The sequence below is a fragment of the Aptenodytes patagonicus genome, chromosome 15 (assembly GCF_965638725.1).
Source record: "Aptenodytes patagonicus chromosome 15, bAptPat1.pri.cur, whole genome shotgun sequence".
Classification (NCBI taxonomy): domain Eukaryota; kingdom Metazoa; phylum Chordata; class Aves; order Sphenisciformes; family Spheniscidae; genus Aptenodytes; species Aptenodytes patagonicus.
The window spans coordinates 8373147-8392400 of NC_134963.1; the positions used below are offsets into that span (position 1 = coordinate 8373147).

At 45.4% G+C, this 19254-nt stretch overlaps 1 protein-coding gene across 1 annotated transcript; it reads right to left on the bottom strand.

The window, feature by feature from the left end:
* Window positions 1-2370: 2370 nt before the first annotated feature.
* On the bottom strand, window positions 2371-17608 carry FOXN4 (forkhead box N4). Its single transcript, XM_076352967.1, has 9 exons — window positions 17526-17608; window positions 6914-7077; window positions 5933-6048; window positions 5722-5835; window positions 5442-5569; window positions 4955-5051; window positions 4660-4867; window positions 3242-3625; window positions 2371-2621 (listed from the first exon to the last, which is right to left on the bottom strand). Exons 1-9 carry the CDS (start codon window positions 17606-17608, stop codon window positions 2371-2373), a joined length of 1545 nt encoding a protein of 514 aa, XP_076209082.1.
* Window positions 17609-19254: the final 1646 nt, after the last annotated feature.

The window sequence follows — 19254 nt, forward strand, 5'->3', positions numbered from 1 at the left end:
CCTGAGCTCTGTTTCTTTTGTCATTGTATAAACACGGCGGATCCGAGCAGGGGCCGGTGCCTCTGCCGCTGTGTGGCCCCCTCCCTGCAGCACAGAAACTGCCTTAGTACAGAGCAGCTCGTAGCAGCCCTCCTGCGAACGCCTGTCCCTAAACCAGAGCTCTTCCACACATTCAGGCACAGAGGTTTTCAGGAACAGGTTGACAGAACAGAAAAAGAGTTCATACAGTAAATACCTGTAAACTCTTATTCTCCTGGAGGATTTGAGCCAGGGACAAAGCCTCGGCTTGGACATAGTATTATGTCTGTAAAGGCGACGAAGCCTGGGCAAAGCTGCTCTTTTAGAGATAAGCCCTCACTTCCATTTGCAGGTGGGCGCTACAAATGCTTTGTGCATGGATGAGATCCTTTTCTGTTAGTGCTGGCATGGGAACACGCAAGTCTTAGATTCAAGAGAAGGGCCTGCTCCTCAGCACACTCGGACGCCGCGGATGGAGTCAAACATGTCAGAGCTTTGTCCTTTTGTCAACGTCCGTAAGTTGTATGAAACTATTTCCTCGCTGGGTTGGATTTCCAGTAGCAGATGCCTCGGAATTACTGTTTAATGCCGAGCTGCAGCATGCCATGTGGCAGGGGTGTGCCTGACACCAGAGTAGTCGTAATGCAGCACACCTAGAATGACCCAGGCTTAGTGCTAAGAAATATTTATTTAAAAAACCTGAAGACATCGTAGATGATGCCAGTCACAGCAAATGATCATCAATCATCACATTTGTTCTTGAGCAATAAATTATGATATGGAGCATCGTGCCCTTTTGGAAGAGGTTGCCATGGACATATGCACTGGGGAAGATACAGGCAAGACATTTTCTAGCCCCTGATCTTCACAAGAGTCATTTTCCGCCGGGTGGCTCCAGCATCCTGCACCCTCTGGGTTTCTACTACATGGACTTAAGCTGGAGAGGCTTTGTGCCTCCACCCAGCCCCAGCCCTACTCAGCGTGGGAGAGAGGAGCCTGTGAGCACGCGGGTACAATACCGGGAACTGACAGACGGGGAAATCCTATTAACACACAGGAACAGACAAAACATGAGATATAAATATTACTTCATGGTCACAGAGGTATAAGTAAACTAAATGCTAAATTCCAACATACAGTCTGCTTTTTATATTTTCAGATGTTTCATCACATTTTTTGCAACGTATGTTACCAAGTATAAAGCAGGGCTTGAAAATTTAAAAAACTACATTAGAATCAATTTTACTTGGTTAATTAGGAAAGAAAGACTATTATGAATTGGTATGGTACAGTTACAATATTTGGTCTCTGAATTTTTTTTAAAAAGCATGAGTTTCACAGTATCAAAAGTGCTTATTTAAAAGAAATGTAGTGTAACAACAGTGATTAAAATTGTTGCATTTTTGATTATGAATAATTTAGTGGATGTAAAACAGGTTACTGCAGCATTTTTAAAAATTGAACAGTGCTCAGTTTACATAGTTTCTTTTCTCTTCATAACAATAAATATAAATAAATTTACAAATAGTAATACTGCCTAGCACGAGAATAGACAGAAGCACAATACACAAGACTATAAACAAATCTAATCTTTCTTTAAAAAAATCCTAAAAATAGGCATAATTCCTAAATTCTTCTAGCCAGTGATCAGTTTAATAATTCAGTAGTACCACTTCCTTCACAGGGTAAGGACTTTGTTTTTAAACCTAGATATAACAGTTGTCTGCTACGGGTTTGATTTTTCATTTTTAGTATTTTTGCTCATTTTTTCCTACCTCATAACAATAAATTAACAATAGTTACGTCAGAAAAGTGTTAGTGGTGCAAGTGCCTCCAGAAACTGTGTGGGGTCTTTGTTCAATGGCAATAATTATTTGGCAATTTAAGAAAAAAGATATACATGGTACATGATCAACCATTTTGGACTCCAACTTGGTGCTGACCAGCCCGTTGACTTGTGTTGGCTTCTGTGTAGGTGGTGACCAAACAGCGTCAGCATTTAAGTCCAGACACAGTGTCGATTAAATGTGTTTACCTTAACTGGACGTTTTTTTAGCTCAGTTAGTTACATTCTAGTGAAAGTTCCTGCTGACTGATGCCTTCCAGGTCCTTCTTGAGAGCTCACCAGTCCTGCAACACAAGTGTCCGTGGCCCTTCCTCAGTCTTGCCACGTGTGAAAGTGGTTCTACTAGTAACAGTTTGTTTTATTTTGGCATCGCATGCTGTGTCCCGGTAAATAGCCAACATGTTCCAAGTGTCTGCAGGAGGAGCTCTTTTATTGCTTTCAGGTCGGATTTTAATGGTTGGGAGAAGCTGGCCCCTGAGTCAGAGGTCCATGGAACGGTGCAAAACTCAGAGCAGAGCGATGGGTTTGTTGCCTTGGGGGTTCATGTACTGAGCTGCTGCTACGTTGTCCAGTGTCGTGTAAGTGGTGTAAAGGCCGGTGACCTGCAAGTCTGAGAAGGAGTGATCGCTGCCGCTGGAGACAGGGGTGAGGCCAGGCGTGCCCAGGTCACAGTCTGAGAGGTGGAGCGGGGAGTTGCTGAAGGCACCCAGGGTATCAAGGCTGAAGCTGTCGTCTTTCATTTCCTCCCATATGTTACCTTTAAGAGATTAAATTCCGGTCACAGCAACACATCCAACCCACCCGGGCACTGTGTGTAGGGGTCAGTCCATAACTAAAGGGCGTTACCTGCTGCTTAGGACCAGTGCTGCTTGCGGATGGTACCATTTGTAGCACAAAGGCAGTAAGAGTGTTTGTTGCCCCCGAATTGCCCTGGTTCCAGCAGGAGTCCAGACCTTTCTGGGCAGCATCTATCTACCATGTGCTAACCAGAAATCCAGGGCCACGCTAGGCATTGCCATGAGCCAGGGAAGTTCTCCTTTTACAGAAGGGGAAAACCAAGGCACAAGTAGAGCTATGGTTTCCCATGGGCAGAGAGATGTGTGTCCCAGATCCAGCCAGTTGGACATCCCTGCCTACACCTACTGCAGCGCCTGCACTTCAACCCTGAAGGCTGTTTGCTGTCCCATCTAGCACAGGGCAGAAATGCACCGAGGAAGGCCAGGGAAGTCACGCCGCAGAGGCCAGCACCCAGCACAAGTTTTTAACTCCGTTACATCCCACCCCAGAGCATCCTGCTGAGGACCCTGGTTATGCATTCAGTGACTACATAACCACATAAATCATGCCCTCCCCTACCCCAGCTTCCTCCTCCCATACCTTGCAATGCAAAATCCATAATGCTTGGGTCAAGAGCATCCACCTCCGTGTTCATGTCTGCTGTCACGTTCAGGAAGTCCGGAGGCGCGCATCCCATGGGATGGTGGGGAAGAGGGCTGTGGCTCATGTCAGGCAGAGTATGGAGAGGAGGCGTTTGTGCAGGTGCTGGTGAGTCTGGAGCGATGCGAGCCTGGGTCTGGATCTGGTGATGCAGGGGGATGGACTGCAGCGAGAGCGTCATGATCGGCTGAGGCTGCAGCTGGGAGATGGCGATCCGGCCTTGGGCTGCTGCCATGTGGTTCAGGGTGGAGACCTCCGGCTCTGCCTGTTTGCTGGGCCGCCTGCAGTTCTCAGGTCTGTCAGTGATCAGCCTGTCTAGCTCCTCTGCACAAGCGATACCCATTCCCAAGGAAGAAAAGAGACAGTTTGACCCGTTTGTTCAAGCAGGGCCCGGCCAAAGCATTTCACAAGTGAGCACAGCCACACGCTGTTGCCACAAAACTGAACAGGCAGTGTCTGTCACTGTACGAGATGCAGCACAGGAGGCAGGCTTTGACTGTGCAGAGAGCAAAGAAATGCCACCTACTTCCCTACCCTTAGCCCTTACCCTACTCGACTTCCATGGTTACCCCTAACTGAGCTAAAGAGATGATCACATGAGACTTGCACAGAGCAACCAAGCCACCACCAACGGCAGCTGGCCCACAGTCGCAGAACTAAGCATCCTCAGTAGGTCTCCTGCTCATAGGGATACTCTGGATTCTGCTTATATCTCAAATAAGATTCGTACGAGAGACTCCCGACAGTTTCAATGGCACTTTTGTTTTTAAGCAAAGGAGAATGTAATTTATCATTGATTGTATGTTACAGATTTTGCAGCAAAAAACTCCAGTTGATTTTGCCAATATTGAGCTCCTGAAAGCTTCAAAAACATGTGTCTTTATAAATAAGAATGAGAAAGTCTTAGTAAAGGGAGAGCTTGTCAGAGGAGCAGGCAAAAAACTGCATTAAAACGTGACATTATAAATACTAACACTGGAGGCAGCATAACTCCTCAGAAGGCCCTGGATGTGATAGATATAGGTTAGCACTGGGGAAAAAGACAATCCATTTCGAAGCTGGGGACCGATTTGCACTGAAGGCCTCCAAAAATAGCTGTCAGTGCAGTTACCTCCTCCTGCTGTAGCGTATCGCCCTGACATACAACCTCGGGGCAGCAGCAATGACTTCATTCAGTGCAGAGCACGGGGCATTTCAGCCGAGCAGCTCAGAGGAGGCCGTTGCAAGGCATGAGAGCTCTGCACTAGCCAGCTCTGTTCCATATAACTTATTTCTTAAGATTCATGCATTCCTGGCCAAATAGCCACGTTTCCCCCTTGCCTCTCATACACATAGCAAAAGCATAATATAAGCCCTACCTGGGTTAGCCATGCTCCTGTGAATAGCAGCTAAGTCCTTCCGCTTCCACTTCTGCATCTCCTCTTCCATCTTGTCGATCTTGGCAGGATTGAGAGCCCACAGGCACCCTTTGCGAGAGGTGCCACTCATCTTGTTCTCCACCTTCTCAAAACACTTATTCAGAGACAGGTTGTGGCGCACGGAGTTCTTCCAGCCATCAGGGGCTGTCTAAAAGATGCAGGAGGATGTTAGTGAAATAAGCCATGAACAAAGTATTCGTGATGTTCTACTTCCACCCTTCAGGTGTACGCGTACCTTGAAGTAGGGAAAGTGCTCCTTCATGAAGCTGTAGATCTCGCTCACTGGGAGGCTGCCTGTTTTGCTGTTCTTCAGTGCCATTGCAATCAAACAACTACAGGACAAAGAAATACACGAAATAACAGATTGCGTGTACTTAGCCATCATGCCTTCTTCTGGTCTAGCAACCTCGGACCCATCTCTTAAGACACAGACAGCTGCCTGATCATGGGATTACCGTTCTCAAGTGCTCAGAAGTCACCCTGTGATCCTGCAGATCTTACTCCTCTGTGCTATTACTCTACCTTTATGCTGATGTCCAGGAACTAGTTTGCTTGTTCATTCCTGCTACCCCTCAGAGGCAGCTTCCACAGAACTCCTGGGCGGATGACAGGATTTTTGTTCCCTTCAAAAGGAAGCAAACACTCTCGTGCCACCACACCTACAGTGTTACAGTCATCCCAATGCAGGCTGTAGGCAATACGCTATTCTGCTCTCCACTCACCTATATGAATAGATCGGCTTGGGGTAATGCTTTGGATGCAGTTCTTGGGCAGAGTGAGGAGCCAGGCGTGGCTGAGAATAGTGTGGCTGAGTCCCATAGGATGTGTTGTAGATTGCTGCTGGGTTACACTGTATGCAGAAGGAAAAGAAAGAAAATGTCAGATGCAAAACGACCGTGGGTATGTAGGTTTAGGGATATTTTATTGTTTTTCTTTCAAAAGAGTTCTAGATATGATTTTGGCACGTACTTCAAGACACAGATGACAAGCAAATAACAGTACCTGTTGTGTGTTCTGTGCTAGGGCAAACACTTGCTGTGAATGAGGAGGAGGAAAGAGTTGTTGCTGTGTTTGTAAACTAGGAGATGGCTGCCCACCTACAGCGTACTGGCTCATCTGCTGAGATAAAGACAACAGACATGTCAGTCTTGAAATTACCAACGTCTTTTCCTAAGAAGTGTTGCAATAATAAGCCATCGAGGCCTGCTTTTACATTTGCTCCGTGTGTTGAAATAGAATTCAGTCCCAGGATTCCCTGTGGCAGGCTGGCCTGGACATGAATCATTGCTCCAGGTGCTCCTGTCGAGTGCATATTGCTTGCTACAGGACCTATTTTGGAGAAAGCAAAGGCAGTGAATGTTTGCGTGAAAGTACACTTCAGAAAAGAGAGCTGACATTTATTTTTAATAGACGCAGTTGAACACAGCTAAGCTCTGGAGTGGATAATCACACCTCTCTGTGGCTTTCCATCCCAAAAGAACCCAGAGCATTTCACAAATTGCAAAGATGACATCAGCTGCTTCTAAAACTTGTTATGCAGGGAATGAAAGATGACAGCTGTTTAACAGTCCACAGTGGTGTTACAGACACAGTATCTTACAAAAGAAAAAAAAACATATTCAGCACTATCTGTACTCCAGAAGGATTTCTGCTCTAAAGCAAGCAAGATGATACCCTGTGCTCTCTCAGCAGAATGCCTCAGGGAACAAATGTGTTTACCTAAAGGATGTTCACAAAGGAAAGAAAGGCGTTCAATGAACATATGCTGTAAGTCTGTATGAAGCAAACAGGTATGGGGTAAATAAGGTACTCTTAATTTTATCAGTGTTGAAACAAACAAGAAAGACTAATTACCTAATTTCAAAGCTGTCGAAAACCTCTGAAATGCAAGTCTTAAATACCTTGGCCCAAGTTCACGCAACGAGGCACCAGCAACTACACTGAGCAGAAAAGCCAATCGGAACCTAAGATCTCTGTTGTGACTGCGAGGGCTCTCTGCCTCTTGAAATGAAGGAAATGTATCAGCAATACCCTTATCAGAAGACGACAGGCTCCAGGTCTTCTGACAGGAAGCGAAATGTAATGCACTTAAAAGGAATCTACTACTAGGAAAGCTAGCCTGTGTGAGGGAGAAGAAAGGAGGCAGTAGGCTGTGTTGTTTAAAGAGCAGTTATTTAACATCCTAACAGTTTACCTGTCTGTTGTAGCACTGCATTCTGGGCACCAAGGCTAAAATCCATTCTTCCACTGGCCATCTGTTGTAACCGAGGAACATCAACAGATGTCAGCCACGACAAGGACTGTAAGTCACTGGGGAGGTCATCTTCACTCAGCTGGGAGGGGTTAGAAGCTAAGAGTCTGCAAAATAGCATGAAAGGTTAGCAGAGAGCAGAGATGCTGCTACACTGTCCCTGGTAAGAGGGGAGATGACTGGGATGCCAAAGCTCACGTAGGTCAGCAGGGAAAACACGTCGGCCTGGAACTCCGTTTGCAGAATTCACATGTGACCTTTGGTTTCACAGCTGGCTGGTTACTGCTGCACTTTACTTAATCATGTGTTCCTTCATACAATCTCAAACATTTTAGTTAAGAAAACTTCTTGTGCAGTATTTGTAGGGGAAGAAGGCATAAGAACCTGGAAGAGAAACCGCCTAGAAACATAACCAGAGCTGATTCATTATTTTCACATTTGTCAGAAATTTGCACTTGTTTGGCCTTGATGTAGAAGAAACCTGTCAGGACTTTTAACCTGACAATTTTGCATTAACCTTGAAATCCAGTGACCAGCCAGCCTTGGAAGAAGTTCCCGTGCCTAGCTCCTCAAGGACCTGTGTATGCTGCTGGCTTGAACACCTGGAGAGGGCTTTTCCCAGCCACCGCATCCCGTTGGTGGGGACGGATCAGCGGAGAGTTGCTGCATAAACAAAACCTTACAGAATGAACTGGTGATCTCTTCCATTCAGATACATGAAGTTATTGATACTTAACAAGGAACCATGAAGCATATAAAACAATTTTTTAGACAGTTTTTGACATACTAAATGATCAGAATGAAAAGCTAGTGACTGAATGCACAGTAACACCCAGCCTGCCTTTAGCTGACAAAACCGAGGCATAACGATGACAGGCTGCTTTTGGTTTAAAGCTCCGTTTTTGATACATTCTGCATGCTCCATCCCACCTGTTTTATTTTGCGTCTGATAGACTGCGTGGTACAAAACTGAAATATTGAAATATATTTATAGTACTCAAAAATTCCTGTGTGGTCAAAACTCCAACTGAAGTCAATGAAAGGACTATTGCAAATGAAGAGCTAAACTACTTTGACTTATATTAAACAGTATTACAGAAGTCACGGGTATCATGAGGAGTAAAGCAGTAATTAGAACATGTCAGGAAGTTATCATTAGATACCCAGGGTAAACACAAAGGGATTCAGGTCCAGGAAAACATCTTTCTCTTTCAGAAGAACATAGTTTAGTCGGATGTAGTTGATTTTGCATTCAAAACAAAGGCTTTAAGAGCTCTCTCATAGATATGTTAAAGCCAGCTGCGTTGTACTAATGTGTGTTCGTTGCCAAATGACGATGCAGAAGCCTTAAATAAATCTGGTCTCTTGCTGAAGCATCTTTTATGTTTTACACGATTCTAAATCAGCTTAAAAGAACAAGGCAGAAGTCTAGTGCCTGGCTGCCCAGGAGCTTTCAGCTCCTCTATTCATGATTTCCAGAAACACGTATCAAAGTTCCCTAAACTATTATCTGGGAGATCTTTAAAGCAGAATGTAATTTATTTGTTTGTAAAAAGATTTTGAAAAGAAGAAAAGGAAAAAAAAAAACCCAACACCTGACCAGGAGCCAAAAGCTCAAATCCTGGCCAAAAAACATCTTCAAATCTCTCTCCCAGCCTACCCTGTTTTCTTTCTCCTACTGTAGTTATAGTGCAATAATTAGCATTGCCATGGTTACCGCTGTTCAGTTATTTTGAGAGGCCTTGGACTTAAATACATAAAAAGACTATCAGGTGACGGCTCTCCCGCCCGGAGATTGGCTGGATTGGAAGTAAACAAGAGCATTAAATGATTTGAAAACTGGGCAGGCTCATGTCGTTTGCAACAGTTGGGCCCATTCATGGGAAGCCGATAACCCATTGTGCCGCCAACGACTGCTGCCTGGTGGCACGTGGCCTCGATTGTTTTTGAGATTCCTGCTTAATTGTTTCCCCCCCCCCTCCTCCTTTTTACAAACTTCACATTAATCTGGCTGAATGACAGCCGACACACAACACACATCCACATGCCATCTGGCACCCCGGTCCCTGCCAGTCCTCCCAGACAAGTCAGCTCCTTCAACAAATAACGGGGTCAGATGGGCGGTGAGGGTCAGCACCCACTGCACACGCCTCCTGTCAGGCAATGAATCCGCCACATGCCCTCCCCGCTCCTCCGCATGGGACGAGCATCTCCGCACCGGAGGACCGCGGGAGTCACGGTGGTTCTCAGCAGCCTTCCCGGCCTTAGCTTTTTGGGAAACAAAGGCCTCTGCTTCACACTCATCCTAGGTGCACTCATCCTGGTGCTCTTTCTAGACGTGGGAATGACTGGTGGTACCCTGGGCACAGTTGGATGCCATCAGAAGCTTGAACTACAGCTCTCCTACTTGCCAGTTAGCATCGTGCAGCGTACCCCTCTCAGCATCCTCGTGATGCAGACCCACACGGCTCTCTCCCTCTCGCACTAACACTGTGGATCCAAATGGGGGCAAGGAAGGTGACTGAACTTTTAAGTTGATATAGCAGTCGTTAAGCTCCATTTTAAACAAATATGAAGATGCAATAATACATAATAACTAGACAAAGTGTGCGGGTCAGCTCTTTTTCCAAGACAAAGATGTTTTCTTCCCTTCCTCATTCTAGCAAGGCATGGCCGTTTGAATTTGAGTTTACAGTTCTTTTAAAATCACCTCTGGCTGTTCACTTACTTACACTTTTTTTTTTTAATGGATTTGTTAGTTGTCAGAATAACTGTTTTCATTAATAACGGGAAAAAAAGTAGATTTAATCAGAATAAAATATTTCACATTGAAGGATTATTCTTCAGGTTGTCTTCAAAACCAATGTTGAAATTTCATATGTCTTAAAGAAGGTGAAATTTCTTAAAGTATGCCCATCGCTGTCTGACTGAGGTGTTTTAAATGCCCAGATACATTCTGCAGCGTAAAACCAGCTTACCTCCCAGTACACAGGCTCAATGCGTGTCCTGCTTTTAGTGAAACAAATGCTAATCTGACTGCCTCTGGGAAGAGAGCTATGCACAGTAATACTTAACATTTTAATCTCACAGGTTTCAATCTTTCTGACCTGAAAAATTGCCTGTGCCAAGCCAACTACAAATATATAAGTACATACTGTAATACCGGGTGTATTTTGATTCTGTTCCCCTCCACCACCCTTTTAGTCTCACGTTTGAGGGTAAACTTCAGGAGTCAGAGATCCTGCCTTTAGATGGGTGTTCACGGCCCCTGGCACAATGGGGCACTGTAGTAAAAGCAGCCATTTCCTTTCAATGCATGTAAATGAGATAAATAGTGATACGCTATAATTAATGCACACTACTGAAAATGTCCCCAGCTGCACGTTCCCCAGGGCTGTCTGGTATATACGCTGAACTACTAAACCCCTATGAAGAAAAGGTTACAGTCACACCAAATGTGTTCCAAACTCGATATTATTTTTAAAGGTGTGGTGAAATTATGCAACTCCATTTTTACCCCTCTCCTGTCAAATCTCTGCAGGAAAACACCCTTCTGTTTCTATGTGTTTCTATCCTAGAAAGGCACCTGCATTAGTAAGAATCCACATGATGCTGAGGATTTAAGCCCCAGTTCTCCTCTATGTATCAGAGGATGCTGTCCTCCTGTGAAAAGTGCCCTGAGAGCTGTGATAGGTATGATACAGAAATGCTCAGTGGTAGCGTTAGTCTTTGCTATCTGCTCTATCATGCACTGCCCAAAATATTTATCTAATCAGGGCAATAGATTTTGGCCACCAGCCAGCCTGCACAAAGTTTACTTTTCCAGAATCGGGAAAAATACCACTTGGAATGAAACCCCTTTCCAGATCTCTCGATACTGAGCTCCAGACCTTCCTGCCTGCAGTCACGGAGAAATTGGACTCCTGCATTGGTTGCACATCTGACAAAGCTCACTAGAGCCTGTCAGCAGTGCAAAATCATGGGTTAGATGTACCTAAAGATATCTCTGCTTTTTTTCCCCCCCATCAAGTATATCCTGCTGGCACAACAGCTAGCTAGATGGAATGAAATTCATTCCTGGCATAACCTTGCAGGAATCTACAACTAACATCAGAGTTGAATTTGGATCTATATTCATAGATCTAACTTTACCATCTTTCCTCACATTGAGCTGTCCTAATGAGCTGGATCTAAGGTAGTTCATCACCGCAGAAACTGCTGTCAAGGTGAACTATCCAATTCTATATTTGCAAACGCCATAGTATGGTGAACTTGTCACTGGAGACTATAGGGACCGTCTCTTCAACAGCGTCATAGAATAGTCTGCCAAACAAGTTTGTTAAGACTAAAGGAAAGCTCAGCAACGACAAGCATACCTTAAGGTATTTTATCTCCAGATAGTTTAGCCAATAACTGGGTGTTTCAGTTTATGATGTGGTGTGCAGTTACATATTTCTATGCATATTGCACCATTCACACTTCAGAGGACTCTGTGTGCTTGTTTGCTCTGGAGACTGTCCCTAAAAGATACAAAGCACTCAAACTGGTTGATGTTGTAGGGCAAATCTAATGCTACAGGTTCTCTCAAAGGGATTAGTGTGTGGTGGCAACTCATCATTGCCTCCGTTCTAAACAAAGTCAGACCAAAACATTGCGGTTGCATTTGGCATATTCAACTTCAACCATAGTTTTAAGATGTCTCTTACTCAATGGACAATTTTTATTACCATTGCCAGCACTGACATCTGACCTTTTTGCCTATGCTTAAGTAATACAACTATTCAACAAGTAGGAGCAATCAGGGGTGATAGATTCTTAATTAGCTGTTTGCAATGGTTTATCCAGTGTGAGTGACAATTGAACAGGAAGAGTCCTAAGAAAACCTCTTCTTGAAGTGGTGATGAGAAACTGTCTTCTTTTGTCTGGGATTACGTAATGTCCTCAGAACAAGCGTGGTGATTTCTCATGTAAAACAACACAAGGAAAATATTTATGTCTTGTGACCCTTCAGCTGTCTCCATGGTGAGAAGTATTCTCCGTTTTATTGAAGGAGTCAACTTCACCGTCTCCTTTTGCTCCTCATTCCATCTGCTCTGCTCCTTCCCTCTATGCACTTCTCTTCTCATCTTCCTCCCTCACAGGTGCTTTTCCCCGCACTAGGTTCTGTTTTCCCCATTCACAACCACCTGCCTCTCTCCTCCCTGTTTCTGCACCAGCTCCTCTCCTGCTTCAGCCAGCAGCTCTCACTGCTGCTTTCGGTCTGCGATTCGTCTTTGCCTCCTGAAGGCACACCACCCATCCAGTCCCAAACCACCAGCCTGCCTTTCTCCTCCGTCTTCAAGTTCTTTGAGTAATTTCTGGCCTTGCTGGAAATAAGAACAGAAATTAGGCAGCTTTCCAGGGACAACTAGAAAGTCCCTCCTCAGCTTCAGCTCAAGAAACTTTGGATTATAGGAACCAAAACTAGGGAGGAAAAAGCAAATAACATGATTACCCTGTCAGGCGTTGCTGTTCTCCTTTTCTTACACCATGGTTCAGAAGAGAAGGTGATTCTCCAAAAACCTTCTGCAAAGGTACTTAGCGCTAACAGAACAGGCTATAGATGTGCTCCTGGAGACTTTTATACGTTTCAGCTCTGAGTTTCACAACTCCTAATTACATCACTTTGGTACGGGATGAAGGGAAACTGAATTACAAGTGACCTACATGATTTGCTTAAGCCTAAGAGGAAGTTAGCAGCAATGTCAGCACTGAACTCCCAGACACTTGCTCCCTGCTGTGCTTTACCCACATAAACATCCCTACGTTCGGAATTGCCAAATGCAGCTGGTATCTGACTCTGCAACCTGTTTTGTTAAAACAAACAAACAAACAAACAACAACCCCCCCCCCCCCAAAACCCAAACCTGTGACTAATGTCAAAAGAAGCTTCTCCTCGATGCAAAAATGTGTTGAAGTACCAGGCACTACAGGAACGTTTTCTATTAAAACCAGGAGCATTGTCTATCTGGGAAGCTATTTTTTCCTTTAACATTGCCTCAGCTGCTGTTTATTAGTACCGAACTGATCTATCTGCCTGGGATCTTGTGTAGTTATTTACTCCTGTGTGAAGGGAATATAAAATATACTACCCTTTGTTTTCCACTGTTGTAAGAACCTGCCTCAGTTGCATTACTTGCTGCTGCGGTCATGCAGCAGTTCTGCTTTCCGCATGTGTGAGATTTTTAAAATGGGTAAAATAAGAGCGGTGTGCCATAAGCATCTGAGATCTCACAGGAATGCTGAAAAAGTCCAAATTCCTTTTCTGTTTCCTTGTTTTGAGCGGGAGGTCAAGCACCGTTCATGAGGTAAGATATGAACTCCGTTCTGGTTTCACTGGAGGCAGACGAGCCTGAGAAGCCTGCAAGATATTGCCTGGGTACAAACCAGTCCTTCCCATCCCTGCCTGTAACTGCAAGACAATTTGAGGAGCAAGGGCCACAATTTTTTATTAATACCGATTAGCACATTTCAGGAACTGCATAGGAAACAGTTGAGCTAATCCACTTAAATCAATCCACAGTGGCCTGAGTTTGACTGATTCCTAGGAGGTTTCTCACATTTTTTTGAAAGAATGAAGCAACTACTGTGATTAAATTCCTCCGACACATCAAGTCATTATCTCACTCCCTGTCAGACACACATGGTGTCAAGGGAATGGACACTGACATTTTCTTCAGGAACAATTACGGTTTCGTTAGTTATGCATTTGTAACCTTTTGTCTGCAGAAATGTCCTTCATGCAAACTCCCAGACTCCATCCATCCCCAGTGGTGACAGTCAGGAGTCCTGAGCTGTAGCTTGCTCTCCAGAAACCGAAGTGCAAAACCAGATATGAGACTACCACTTAGGAGAGCTAAAATGTACTGCGTGTCATAAAGATGAAGGCTTTTCACCTTTTTCACCAATGTAATGCGGTCATGTCCAGGATGTAGGGAATACGGCGGTTGCGTGTTTATGTGTCTATGCTTCTTAATATGATTTTACGCTAAACTATGCTAGCATAAAGTAATTATTACAACAAAAAACTAATCAGAGTATCTAATGAGCTGATGAATATAGACCAATTTTTTAAGAACCGAAGGGACAATTAAAATGGGGTGAAGGAGGATATAGTCTACTAATATGTTGAATGATTAACGATTGAGTAACAACTTTTGATCAAAAAGATATCTATTTAAAACTGAACTCTTGTTTAACATGTATAGAAAATGCATTGCAAGACCTTCAAAATACTACATAAGGCTTCTATCAACTGGAAATACATAGTAATATAAAAAAATAGAAACATGGTCCTTACACAAAGTATTGAGCTGCAAAACATGAAGTTAATTTATCTTGTTGATCTAGAGTTAGCTTTACATCTTAAGTAATGTTATGTCTTCAAATAGAATTACACATTTTAGTTATTTCTTTCAAAATATAGATGCCACATTGTTACCTGGAGTGATGATTTGATTCCTTAAATTTGGATTTTCACATATTCCAAATAATCCATAGCAAGTTACTCTTTGTCTCCCTTCTAATGGTCTGGTTTTCATGTCATGATTTATTATATGATATGTAATAAACCACACATAACTGTACCTAGTTTGGGAATGGGATAGTCTCTGAGGAAAATAAGCATGCTGCTGCATTTGAAAACCAAGAACGTTGAATTAGGATAATATTGAGCCTTCTTTGGGAGAGAACTTACAGGTCTGTAAATGTTTTTGCAGTCTTAGTCCAGGCCCACCTTGGCCTCGCATCTGCCTCCCTGGGGCTTCTGTTGCTCAAGCTCCGCATATTAAATCTCATTCTGCACTTGTGTACATCACAGTAGATCTTTTACTTCTCTTGCACTGGTTATGTATGTTAAATCAAATTAGGCTGCAAAAGGCTAGATTGCAGATTTCAATTAAAAATATTGCTTGAAGACCACAGCGTTCATGAGCTGAAGAACCTTGTTCCTCAGAGACCAGCTCCAAGCCCACTGAAGACCGTGGGAGCTCTCCACCAATTTAGTAGCCCTTGAGTTGGCTCCTATAATTTAGATAGCTTTCTGCTGAAATAACCACAAGCGTGCCACTGCATAGTAAACTTGTAGTCTGCCTATTGCTCTGATTTAAACATCAAAATATTTACACTAAAACATAATGTAGGATTATTAATTATAATTAACAAGAATAAAGTGTTAAGGGTTAAAAAAATCCATGTGTTACAATTCTCTACTTTTATGCCCTGAAATGTAAAATGAAATCATTAGAAATATTTGTCACTACTACAACTATGAAAATATTGAAGATAGCAGTATTTTCTTTGGGAGAGTGAGAGGCATCTGCTAATATGAAGTATTACTTTGCACTGGTAGCCAGGCAGTGACAGCGCCATAAAAACGTAGGCATCAGAGAAGATATGATGGCCCTTAATCATTCCTGGACAGTAGGATGTTTTATATCCCACAGCTGCATCGGTGGAAGAGATATTTGTCTAAAATCATTTTACTATGGTGCAAATAGTCCCTGGACTTTGCATAGCAGTCTAATCCTCATCCCTACTCTATGTGCTACATCAAAGTTACTATAGATGCTTTGGATCCACAGAATTCAAAGATCTGCTAAAATCAGGGATTTTTTTTTCCTCGTCCATTTAAAAAAAAAAAAAAAAGAAAAGAAAAAAATCTCATAGTTTCAAACTGTAAGCATAAGCTGCATGAAAACTTATCGGTATTTGCTGATTTGATCCCCTGCTTACACGTCCACGCACTCCCCTCCCTTTTCAGTGTTTCCTCCTGCACACTCGCAGGAAAGCCTGGTCTCCTCCACGTCCAACTGTCCCATTGAAAGATTCCAAGTGAGACAGAAGAGTATTCTCAGCACAGCCCCAGCCTCCCACTCACTAATTGGAGGCCATTCCCCATTTTGTGGAGCCTTGATGCTCCCCCATGGAGAACTCGGGACTGTGGGTTCCAGTCTTGGACTGTGGTGACAGCAGGAGAGTAAACAGAGCTGATAGAATTTGACAGGTCTATTCTTTTCTTAAAATCGTTCAGTCTAAAAGATTTTCTTTTACATAATCCAAAGTGTTTTCTCATGAAGTAGGACAAATACTGCTCTGCATTTATGGTGCAGTTCAGATTTTATGCATTTTTATCAGAATTTGACACTATTAAATGAGGTCAAATAATTCATTTTAAAGCTGCATTAAAGAAATCACAAGTGGGTTAAAAACTTTAGAGAACTGGGATCTTTGAGTTCAAAATGTTTAACAGAGAATTGAAAGTAGTTTTAAAAAGCAGCTGACTTCGGAATAAAAGAAGAAACTCTTACAATTCTTTTACTGGCAGTAAGATAAATCCTATCTTTCTCAAAAAAGAGTGTTTTTCTGCAGCTATGAGTTAAAGAATAGTTCTCTCCATAAAAAGGGTCTTTGTTAAGGTGATATGTTCTTCAGGGCACTGAAGATACAGACTTAAATATAAGCATCCAGAAGACTCTCTCATACACACCCTTCATTAAATACGGAATAATTTCTTTACAAATATTTACATAGCCAACAAAAATGCCTAGAGCAAACAGTGCTTTAATAAACAGCAAAACAGAGTTCCACAAACCTTTTTCCACAGTGGCTTCAGAGAGTATAACAAATCACTTGTTGAGCTGCAAGAGGCTGCAGTGCAGTGTTTGCATTTTGAATAGAGAGAGGCTGATAGAAGAATACCTGCGGCTGACCACTTTCACCCATAGAAATGGGTGAAAACACCCTCAGGCTGGGAGGAAGGCAATAGTCTCTCGCTCCTCATTTTAAAACAAGAATTTATTTTTTTTTTTACTGTGAGAACTGGATCGTGTTCTGTTATTCCGTATTTCTTGGAACTTTGCATCATGTGACAAGATGTAACCTAATTTAACCCAGTGCACTGTAGTTCATGCAGAACTATCCCGTGGCTTCTAACAATACTTGTAAATGATAAATCGATGCATAGTAGGTAAATTATCAAAGGCTGTTGACAAACCCAGGTTTGTTCCCACTGATATTAGAAGACCTTTGTCAGAAGTCAGTGCTTTGGAGTACTACATAAGTACTTGTTTTAATGGAAAGCTTTTCTAGTGTCTATTGCACTTGATTTAATCTCTCTATGACTGCTTCATAACAATGCAAAACGTGATCTCAAAGGGAACTTTTAAATAATTATTATTTAATAAGAATATCCTTCTCTGGCAACACTCATACAGCAGAGGGAGTTTACTAGAAGGTCAGCCCAAGGCTTTGAAAGTGTATTTTTCAAACATAGTTTAGTATCAAAATACTTTAAACAGGAATGCTTCTAAATAAGTAATATATTGTAACCGGTCACGAGCTTAGAAATCTAATTTAGAGAGGAGAAATAATGCAGTTAACTTTTTTTTTTTTAAAAAAGAGGATTTCTATATGCTAAGGGTTTTTTGGTTTTTTTTTAGGAAATAATGAGAAAACAACATCAGTTAGCAGGCTGTGACAGCGCAGTGCATATTTTTGAAATCAATAAATGCCTCACCTGTACTCCTGTGAAGGGTGGTGATTTTGCCCTGAATTCCTAATGATTCCTGACATTATGGACGGGATATCACTTTCTATCATCTCCTTGGCAAAAGACAAGAAAAGAGAAAGCAGCCGTTCAGGCAGGAGTAGCTATCCAGCACTTCAGCAGCGGGCGGGAGACAACAAAATCCCAACTGAAACCCAGGACTACAGGACAGTAAAGCCCAACTTGCGTTACCTTTGCCTCCAGGTGCACTGGTTTTATTTGGGCCAGACAATGGAGTAAAATGTTTTACCGGGGGGGGGGGGAAGGAAAAAAAGAAGAAAAAAAAGCTCAGAATGGGAACCTTGCCCCTGATAGAGGGAGCATCTCTCGGCCGCGGGCACGGCGGGGCAGTTCGGATGTCAGGAGACTGTCAGTAGCGGGAGCACCGGAGTCAGCCGGGGGGACACTCCCGTCTCGGGGCTGCTCTTAAACTGCCATAAAAGCACCCGCGTAGCATTTAGGAAAAGCAAGCTGCGGTAGCGTGCGGTGGTCGATGTGCGCCCAGGCTGCCCCCAGGGAAGAGGGGAGCCCGGGGGAACCGAGCCCCGGTGCCCGCGGAGCTGCCCGAGCGGGCTCCCGAGCCCTTCGCGGCGGCGGCCCGGCAGCCGGCCGGCAACGAAGGAGGATCCCCGCGGCTCGCCGCCCCGACACCCCGCACCCCGGCCTGCCCGCACCTCCCGGCCGAGCCCTGCTTGCTCCTTCCACAAACCTGGCGGGCCGGGGCCCGGGGGCCCGGCCGGAGCTCCGCGGTTGCGGCCCGGCGCGGCGGGGTCTCCCTCTGAGGGGGTGGGGGGGGGGAGGGGGGGCTGGAGCTGGCCCTGAGGGGGACGGAGCCGGCGGCGGCGGCTCAGAGCCGCGGCGAGTCGGCGGCGGGGCCGGGCTCCAGCCCGTTTTTAAATTTCCCTCTCAGGAGCTGTCCAGCCTGGAGCATGCGCGGCCGGGGGCCGCCCGCAGGGTCAGGGCCGGGGCAGGGCCGGGGGAGCGCGGCGTTTCCCGGCAGCCGCCGCAGCGCTGCGCGCCCCCCGCGCCCCCCCCAGGCCCGCCCCGCCGCCGCCCGCGCCCAGGGGACCTGGCTCTGGGGAGGGCGAGCGGGCTGGGCAGGGGGAATTTAAAAAAACAAGAACAAAAAAAAAGGGAAAAAAAACCCCCAGCCCAACTTCTTGCAACTTTCCAGAGAGAAGGAGGGGGAGGGGGACCCACCCAGCGCGTTCAAACGGGCACCGGCGGTTTGAGCGGGGGGGAATAAATGTGTGAGGGGGAGCGGAGCGGGGGCCGCCCTGGGGACCGCCGCGGCCCCGGCGGAGAGGAGCCCGCCCGCCGGAGCTGGGGCAGCGCCGCGGCGGGAGCCTGCGCCGGTCCGCGCTCGGCGGCCGGTGCCCGCAGATCCCGCTGCCCCGCTCGGCCGCGGCGGGAAGGGGTGGGGAGGCAGCGCCTGGGTCCGCCTCTCCCCGCCCGCCGCCGGCGCTCGCCTTCCCCGCCGCTGGGCCCGCCGCGCCTGGGACCGGCCTCCGCCCACTGCCCCTCCGCGGGAAGGTGCCCGGGAGCGGCCGGCAGCCCTCCCTCAGGCGGGCCCGGCGGCGGGCCTGGCGGCGGGCAGCGCCCCGCGCCCGGGGAAGGGAGCTGGGGCAGCCCCCGGCGGACGCGGGGAGGCGCCGTGCCGCCCGTCCCGCCGCCTCCTCGGCGGTGAGGGGGCTGCAGC